At 38.1% G+C, this 9,817-nt stretch overlaps 1 protein-coding gene across 1 annotated transcript; it reads left to right on the forward strand.

The window, feature by feature from the left end:
- Positions 1-3,655: 3,655 nt before the first annotated feature.
- Positions 3,656-9,535, forward strand: DAPL1 (death associated protein-like 1; the record flags this gene model as incomplete). Its single annotated transcript, XM_009575412.1, has 3 exons — positions 3,656-3,743; positions 7,798-7,861; positions 9,416-9,535. Coding segments are annotated over 3 exons (272 nt in total), but the record flags the coding sequence as incomplete, so codon positions are not given.
- Between the last annotated feature and the right edge of the window lie 282 nt (positions 9,536-9,817).

The following is a 9,817-nucleotide window of genomic DNA, read 5'->3' on the forward strand; positions in this document are numbered from 1 at the left end:
GCGCCGAGCGGCCGGGGCCGCCCGTCCCCTTCTCCCGGCGCCGCGGGGCTCGAAGGGCCCGGACCTTCTGCAGAAGGAGCGCTTCCGAAGCGTCCGTGTAACCTTAACTCGCCCGGGTGCGGACATGGAGACTGGTCTGTTGTGCTCGGCCTTTTCCGTATCATCTAGAGATACCGCACGTCGATGTCTGATACTATACCCGCTCCGCTCAATTAGACTTGAACTGCTGTGCTTTGGATCTGATAGAGCAGGGTGGCATGAGGTTCTGCTGCTCTCTTCACCAGGAATGCGTTATCAAGTAATAGGGAGAGAAATAGGTATCGATGTTTAGTGAAATACTTTTTTTTACTGTTCCAGTCTTACTCCTCGCCCCCTGCCGTGACGTGAAAAACTTTTTCTTTTGCCCACCTCCCCCTTGGAGTTCTTTACCTGACTGGCGGTGCCTTTGAGTACAGGCTGATGAGCGTTCAGCTGGTGCCTGACCACTGCTCTGCAGAATGGGCGATTTGTAACGGTGTAATACTCGGTATTTAAATGCACGCCTAGGTTTGTTGGAGAATTTGTAAATGCATACAGACTGAAATCGGCTTCTGTGCTTGCCTCTTCGTTAATTGTGTGGAGCTAGTATCTCAAAACACGGAGTTAGCATCAGTACTTGGTTTGTTTCCCGCGTGTACTGAGCTTCTGTATATTTGGCCTTTAGAGCTGTTGCACAGTCGCTGCTTTGTCTAAGCCAATTAAGGTGTGTACCTTCCCCCCCCCGGTTTATTAGGAGCAGTACTCACCTGAAGTGCACAAGGCGTAACTTGTGTGTGGTTTGTTAGGAGCAGTACTCGCCTGAAGTGCACAAGGCGTAACTTGTGTGTCTCATCGTACCCCTAAAATCTGTTTTGTTTTCTTGAAAGTTTATTTTTTTAAAAGCATGCTTTTACATGAATTTGTGATGTAAGTGGGTTTTTTCAGCTTCACTTGTCTCTAGTCCTTTCCTGGATTTTTGTGTCTGTGTGTGCGGGAGGGACGGTTGGGTTGCACCTGAAAGGGCCTTTAAACCACTACAGTCAGTGACCTAGCGCGGGTACTGGTTTTTCTTAATTTGCATGGCAGTAAACTGCGTTTTGGTGAGACTTATCTGTCGCTGCAGTGGAGGTCACCGTCTCTGGCAGAGGAGTAGGGATGGCAGGAACAAGTTGTTTCAACTACGCACTTAGTGAACAAAGCAGATTGAAGGTGGACACCTTTATTCTGACCATAGTGTCCATAAGTAACCTCGGGATTCAACAGAGCTCAGTGACTTTGTTTTCAGTTTGGGGTTTTGTGGTTTGTTTTTTTTTTTTAATTGGTGTTTGGTTGGGTTTTTTTGGGTGGGGAGGAAGAAGAGGGATGTTCCTCCTTTCTTTCTTTCTTTAAAAGTATATGGTGTTTTAAATATGGAAATTAGTAAAGATTTTGGCACTTAGTTCTTAACTGTTAGATTACATGGTGTACAGGGCGCTTACAAAAAATAAAAAAATTGAACTCTATTAAAACTTCGACATCTTTCTTAATTGCTTTGAAAAAAACCCAAATTACAGAACAGCTTTTTGGTGCATTCCAGAAGCATCCATATTTAACTCTTCCACTGACAGCTGCTACCAGCAGCTATTTTCAAGTCAGTGAAAAGACTGAAATAAATCCTGTGTTATTTCTAATCATCATAAATAACTTTCCTCTGTGGGCTTTTTGATAGTAGATACAATTTCTGATTGGCCACTTAGTGTTTAATCTTTTTCCGTTTGGGGTATTTCTCTCCTTCCCGCCCACCCTCCCAACACCTCAGCTCCCCCTTGTGCTTTTTGTAAAGCTTCGTAGTGTTAAAATGTCTGTGCCTCCCTGTGTGTCTGGATCTCTTCACTCTGCTAAATTAAAACTATAAAAAATGCTTGTATCTAGAAATCACCAATCCTGCACGTGTGTGCTTAGGGAAGGTCCCAAACCAACAGTCATGGATCTAGGTTCAGTTACGGTTTTTTATCTACTTCCAGAATTTCAGTTGGGTTCCCATTTGCAGTTTGACTCATTCCTAAAAAGCTAAAAAATTTAAGTACCTAATAAGCTGTGGAAGAATACTTAGGAAAACTTGCACTGGTGTTCTGGATGAACTTGTTATAAAGGGAATATGACGTCAAGAAGACATCAGTCTAAGATCTTGAAATATTCCAGGTTTTTTTGGGTTTTGTGGGGTTTTTGTTTGGGTTTTTTTTAATCCTCTGTCGTTCTTGTTTAAACATGCCTCTCATGTTACCTCCCGCTTATAAAGACAAGGAAGAGTTTCACACCTTGTGAGCTGAGGGTATTTCAAATCTTCTTTCTTTCGAATTCTCTTTACTAGTAGATAACTGGAAACGGTTGACACTTCCATTTCAGAGGAGACTTTTCATTTTGCACTTAGACTCCCAAAAGAACTTGGTTCAGTCTAGATCTCTAGTGTATTTGCAGCTCTAAGATGGCTAGGTGATTCATTTGCTGCTTATACAGCAGTATAATTAACTGTGTGTATGTAATTTTAAAAAGAAAAGGAAAGCCAAGTCTAGGTATTGCAGAACTCCAACACTGTAAGGCTGCTTTGGGCATGACTGAAGGAGAATTCTTGTTTCTAAAACTAAACCTGCAACCAGGAAATACAAGATGAGTAGTCAGATTTGATAGAAAATGGGTGTTAGTTACAGATGGACACATCTGCTCCCCCGAAAATGGCCAAATACATTTCTGATGCTATTTAGCTGAGTAATTCTTGAAACTTTTCTCCGTTCCCTATTCACTGTCGCCTCCAAATACTTGAGTTTGAAAACTCTAGTCTTGATTATTCATTATAAGAATAGGAACCTTGCTGTACGATAAAACAACTTCTTCAAAATAATGAGAAATGCATACTAAGTTTTTTCTTTCTTACTCTCACAGTTTTAAAACTTAAAATACCCTCATGAACAGGGAGAAAGTATTTCTTTTAACATGATGTTTTAGATAACTTCACATGTTCTTTATTCAGAATTGAATTTTCTGACATGCCTCAGAACTTAAGTTGTTATTGTTAGGTCGTCTGTAGCTTAATTAGTGCTAATTGGTTTTGTGATTGGCAGATATCTTAATAAAATATAATTAAACATGTTAGAACACAAGTACAAGATAAGGATGCAGCTGGTTCTTATCTGCATTATTAGGTTTATTCTAGAATACCTTGAGCAAATCATGAAACGTTTATTTTGTTTGTGACATTGTTGAAAAACCTGAAAGCATTTAGAGGTTTGGTTTTGTTTTGCTTTTTAAAATTTAAAATGGAAACTATTGCATCTGAGATTTATGGGGGAAGAATACATATTAACATAATAAGGTGTTAAGATTTAATAGTTAGCAGTGACCCAAACCCCTCTGCCTTCTTGATTATAGTATTTGCAAGTTGATTTGAGTATGCCATGACACCGAAGTTGAAAGACTTTGTTGGATCTCTTTGGCTTACTTCTGTGTGTGTTTAAAAATGAAGCATAGAGTTAAATATTGAAAGATGATTTCTTGGTAACAATTATCTGGGGTATAAGTATTTTTTTTCTTTTCTAAGTGTATGCAATGTAGTATGTAATTCTGTAGATATTTTTACATAAATTGTATTTTCTTCTTACAGTCAAAGCTGGAGGTATGAGAGTGTCTAAAAAGCAAGAAAACAGACCTGTTGAGAAAAACGCTAAACCTCCAGGAAAAGAAAAGACAAGGTATTGCACTGCAGGGCTTATTCCCTCCTGCCCCATAGTTAAAGTTCATAGGTAATGGGCTGAAGATTGAAAACAAAGACAACTTTTAATCTCTGAAGAGTTTATAAATTGCACAAGTTAATTTAAGAATTAGATAAAAGGCAACTTTGAGGTATCATTGACTTAAAAAAACAAACAAAAAACCCAAAAAAACCCAACTTCAAAACCTAAGGACAATGCCTTGCATTGAAAGACAAAGGCTGAATCTCTTCTCTGTCGTCATGCGTTATGGAACAGAAATTAAAACAATGTGTTGCCTACCTGTACCTAGTAAAGTAATGGTCAAACTGTTTCCAGTGAAATAAGAATGAATTTTAGGCTGTCCTCATTCTGAAGGAAATTAAACCTACATCTCGCACACCCCCACCTCCCCCAAGAGTCTGTTATCTCCTGTACAGGCTATATCTCCTCTTTGAATCTGAAATCTAATTTGGCTTTTTCTGTTTTCTACTTCATAAGGTTAATCAACTTATTTTGCCCCAAAATGAAGGCATGCTTCTACTTTTGAATAAGGTAGCAGCGACTGGTTGAAGTGGTCATCAAAACAAATATTTTCTTGCAGCTTTTTCAAACGAAGACTGAATGTTTTTCTAAAATATACGCGCTTTTCTTAAATATCACTTTACAAAAAGTTAAGTTGACCAATATAAGGATAAGAGGGTAGAATTTTAATGACTTGTGGTGTTCCTGAAATTGCATTAGAGTCCGAATCCTAAATGGAACATAGTGTCTAAATAGGATTTAGACACTCAGATTTTTGCTTCTATTGGAATTTTAAACTTTCTCAATGGCCACCCAGCTTGGATTCTCCTTATCTCACCACATACCTTCTTTTTTTGCACAAAAGGTTCCCTTTAGGAGCCTACAATTCTTTTGGGGCATATCTAGAATGGCGTAGTTATTGTAGAGTGCCTAGCACTCCTCATAATTGCTGTGACGTTCAGAAACCAGTCAGTGTGACGCTAAGGTTTTGTTCAAAGGAGCCTGATCCAGTGATTTGCTCTTGGAACAAAACTGTGTGTCCTGATAGCTGTGACCTTGCTGTGCAAGGAAGTGGTGTACATATCCTCCTCCATGTGATGATTAGGATATTTGTGAGGAAATAGAAGACCTGAATTTTAGCCTTGTTGTCAGCTAAAAATGGTACGTACCTTGCTGTGTCACTTGCCTTCACCAGTGAGCTAGATGCTTCTTGTTGAAGACTCATAGAAAAAAGACTCGTAGAAAAATACTTCATAGATTGTGGGAATAAGACAAAATGTAATGGTTAAAGTACCAATGTGTTTGGGGAGGTGGATCTAAAATTCCACTTGGCATTGTAACTTGCGTGCATTTGATACCTTTATCCCTTTTGTCAGTGTTCAAAATAACGTGTAAGTTGAGACTGGAACTTGGATATACTTCTGTAATGAGTGCTCCTGTACCTAGTGTACACTTTTTTCCTAGCCCTCCAAAATGTTAAATTTTTGCTGATCGGTGGCCCAGCTCCAAGAGGAGAGCACAGTCTGATCTTGTAGACTCGTGAGAGGAAGAGATGAGGGTATCATTCCCTTTAGAATGAGGACAGCCTGGAATTCATTCTTCCCTTGGAAACTGTTGAGCATTATTTTATTAGATATAATAAAGGAAGCACATCTGTTGTTGCTTTAAAAGTGACTTTGTCATCTTGCTATGGAAAAGCACTTGTAAGCAAATATTTTTTTACCTGTAGGAGCGGGCTCTGATTTCTGTCTGGATGTAGATGCCTCTCCTGCAGACCCAATTTTGGACTAGTTTCATGCATAAAAATAAACTGAAACAAAACAAGATCAAATATTCTGTTGTATCTCTTAAGAACAGAACTCCCTTTAAGCAGTCTTTATATTGTCCTCATGATAGCTTTCTCTGGCCTTCGTGAAGAGGCCTGTCGTCTAGAGCAGCTCTAGAATCATGTCTTTATTAAAGTGTATCTTGGAATTATCCTGAAAGCTATGAATTACTCCTTCCACTGCTGGGGATTTAGGGACATCAGTTACTTTTTACCTATAAGAAAGAAGCCACCTATACTATGGAGTACCCAGGTAACCATTTAAAAAGCCTGGATTAGACAGGATAGGTAAGTGGTCTGGGTGACTTTGTTCTGGTTCCCACTTTTTTTTCCACACTGAGATTTAAGTTGCCTGTATTACTTTTGATAAACAGATTTACCTCTGGTATTTCTGAATATCTTTAGCTGCTGTCAAGAAGGCTTCCTTTTTGGTTGAATGTGTGTACATTAAAATCATAGTATCAGTCACTACAAAGTACTGTAATCTAGTGACATCATTGTGAAATAGATTATTTTGGCAGGAGTTAAAAAGGAAGCTTGTGGCTAGACTGACAGCTGAACTCAGTTTTCGGACCAAGATGTGATTTTATTTTTTTCCTCTAAAATATTGTAATCAGCTGGATAACTTTTAAATTAACTGGGTTAGCCATATTTAACACTGACATATTGACAATATTTCTTGGCAGGCTACAGAAATCACCACTGTAGGTTTTTGTTTGTGTGTTTTTCTCCTCACTGGCTTGGAGGACGCTAACCTAAAATACAATTTTTGGAACAAAGCTGAGCCAGTAACACTGACTTCTTCCCTGTTTACTAGTTCTCTGTGCCAGAATCAATGGTTGCTCGACATAGTATACATACATTATTGGGATGATGGATTTTATTGTCAGGTAGCAATCACAGAAGTCACAGAGAACTTTGTAAAGTAGTTTAGTAGCTATCATATACAGACTCCTTGCCTCTAAGTTTCTGATTCAGATGAGATTATCTGAGAGGCTCAAAGTCACTGTCATAGCTTAAAGTAGCTACTCAGAGCTGAGATTGGTCTTGGCAGGAGCTGAGCTTTGAGATTTAGTTCTAAAAAAAAAAAGCATGCTTGCTCTAAAGTTGCTGTGTAATATATGGCATAATAGAATGTAATGCGTCATGTTAATAACTAGATGCCTGCCTGACAATTTTCTGACAATACGTTACATTTGGCTATACCTCATTATTTAAGAGAAACAATTCAAAGTTTGGTGTGTTCTTGGGTTTTTGTTGTTTTTTAATAACTTGATTTGGTTTTTTGTTTGTATTTTTTCTGGAGTTAGAAGGTTCTTATTTTCATTGATTGCCAGTTGTCTGGGTGTAATTTTGCTGCTGTCTTTTCCATAGTCATAGTTATCTGATGGCATAAACAGATCTTGAAAAACATACATTTGTCAGTGTGGCGAACTGTATTGATTGCTAAATTGAAATTTCAGTAGGAAATGTGTCTTGCCTGATCCACAGAATCATTAACTTAACTAAAGCGGTATCTGCTTTTTCAAGAGTCACATTTAAGGTATCTGGTTCCACGTGTAAAGGTAATAATGATTTTTCTCGACTCCATTTTAAGCTACAGAGGTGTCCCTGGAAATAATGGTATCATCAGAAGAATGTGCAACCCACAGTTCTACCTGTTGCTGAAATTACTTCGTATCCACAGATTGTTTATTTGTGCAATATTGGTAACATGGCTATTCTTCATTGGAATATGAAGAAGTTAATGGGATAACCTTGCACAAAAAGTTCTTGCTTGACAAACTGGTGCTGCCAAAGGAAACACTCCCCAAAAGCAGAAGGTGAATTTTTTTCATGGGTCTAGATTGGAATCAAGAAAATTACGAAGTCAAATTTTGTAGTTCTGGATATCAGTGCTCAGCTTCTGTGAAGTTACTCCACAGTGTACAATAAAAAATCCCTTTTGATATATTTAAGGACATTTTATATAGAGATTTTTGTATAAAACTATAAATAAAACAGGCTGCAACACAGATTTTGAATTGTTCTATTCTGAGGCAGCATACCTTTTTTTTTAATATCATGTAGTCTTTAATGTGATTAAAGAATTTAGCTCCAAAACCTGAATTTCTATTACAAAATGTTTTGTATTAAGTCTGGAAAATGAGAGTGACAAGTGTTTCTGTGAGATGGAAATGCTAAATACTTTTTTCTTTTGCTTTACAGTGCTATTGCCAGTTTTTCAAAAACTCAGAACATGGGTGTCTTGCTGGCAGAAGTGCTAAGCAAAGTAAGTATATCTGGAAGAACAAGATACGTGTTTGTCAGAGCTTCTCTATAACGCTAAACATTAAAAAAAAAAAAGAATCAAAAAGTGAATTTTCCTTAAACTGCTGTCATCTGACATTTGTAGGTTTGTCATCTGCCACTAAATATTCTTGAGATGATCTACTTCTTTAGCAGTTGTGTGGCTAAAATGCTAGATGGCTAAAAAGTAACTAGCCTTCCCTCCTTATTCTGCTATGTCTGATTCCATTCCTATTTAACACTAAGTGGCCCCGGGGTAGTTATGTATACCTGTTACAGAAAAGTACAGCAAGATACTAAGGTGTGTCCTTTTTTTGAAGTGGCATGTTGATTTAGATTTATTGAAATGTGGGGAAGAATTATCAGTGACATAGTAAGTTTGTGGCGGAGCTGGGATGACAACCCAGAACAAAACCTAGTCTTCAGTTCTTTTAGCCCACTGTGGAAATTGCTTTAACTTCTGTAAGAGTCCAGCTTAGGGAAGCGAAAAGATAGCTTCCTGAAGGAGGTGGGTAGTGTCACTGACAAGTGCACAGTGGATACCAAGATGGTAAGCTATTGTCAAACTACTGTAAGTGATCCCTGACACAACGGGCACAGTGTATTTCACTGTTGCCACATACGCAGCTATTTCATCTGAGGCCTGACTTTAGATTGTCAAGCATCTTCTGGACTTCTCCCTTGGAAATACAACGAGATCATTTAAGATTTTGTGTCGCAAAGCTGTTGATGGACCCTTCTATTCATCATTATGCTTCCAACGACTGTCCAGTATCTCTTGCTAGGCTGCTGATGCAGACTCTTACACCTACACTTTGCAAGAGCTGATTTTTAATTTGCATGCTAATCTGAAGCTGGTAGTTATCATCTATTTTTCATACACTTGCAGTCTTTAGATTCTGAAGCGTACAAGAGTTCCTCATCCATAGAGCTTGGTAAAACATCAGTTGCATCATTTCAACATAAGCCTTTCATCAACAGATGTGATTATAGCTTTAGTATGTAAATCTTGAATTTTTGCTTAGGCTTGTTTGTTAGGAGAATGGATAACAACTCATCCTGTTTCTCTTCCACTTGTCCCCATCTCCTCTGTCCTGACCTACCATTTCCTTTTCCTGTTGGTTTCCAGAATCTCATACATGAAGCTTCCTCAGTAGTTCAGAAAGTGATAATTAGATACTGTAATGAATTGAATCTGGGAAAATAAGAATTGGAAGTGACTTACCGTTAACTCTGGCATACTGATTATTTGTTCTGCTCGCCTTATCTTGACAGTTCATTCTATGAACTATGAAAAAAAGGGAGGGGAAAAAAAAATAGATCACTGAAGGTAGTCAGGCTAGTATCACTTTGAAAACAGAAATTATAATTAAATGTACAGAGTCACCATGGGTTTTGTGTATTGATCATTTGAACTTTTTGTGGGGTTAGGTTTTACGACCGTTTTTAAACTACTATCATATGATGGAATTTAGGAAGAGAATAGCAGAAAAGCTGTATTCTATCACAACTTCCCCCCCCCCCTTTAATGTTACAGATGAGCCACAAAATTCATGCAGCAGCATTACAAGTGGCTCACCAAAAGCCACAGCCTGCCTTGGAGAAGTTCATACTGCCTAAAAGAATTTACGTTGTTCAACAGCCACGGAAATGTTAAGATACTCATTAAAATACTCATGTTTACTTAAAAGTGAGTTTCTATTCTAAATAGCACTTAGCACAGTGTGGTAAAATGATCAAAAGCTGTGTGCCTTGTATCTTACTGTATTTCTGTTACTGACAATAAAATATGAGAGTTACCAAATGTACTCAGCATTTATTAAAATATCATGGCTTCTGTCTAACCTGGTTTTACTAGTGTACAGTGATTACTCAATGCCGAGAAGTCTAACAGCTTCACTTACTATGTGCATTTTGACTGAAGTACTGGAAACTGTCA

Source organism: Fulmarus glacialis, unplaced genomic scaffold, assembly GCF_000690835.1.
Source record: "Fulmarus glacialis isolate BGI_N327 unplaced genomic scaffold, ASM69083v1 scaffold37923, whole genome shotgun sequence".
Lineage (NCBI taxonomy): Eukaryota > Metazoa > Chordata > Aves > Procellariiformes > Procellariidae > Fulmarus > Fulmarus glacialis.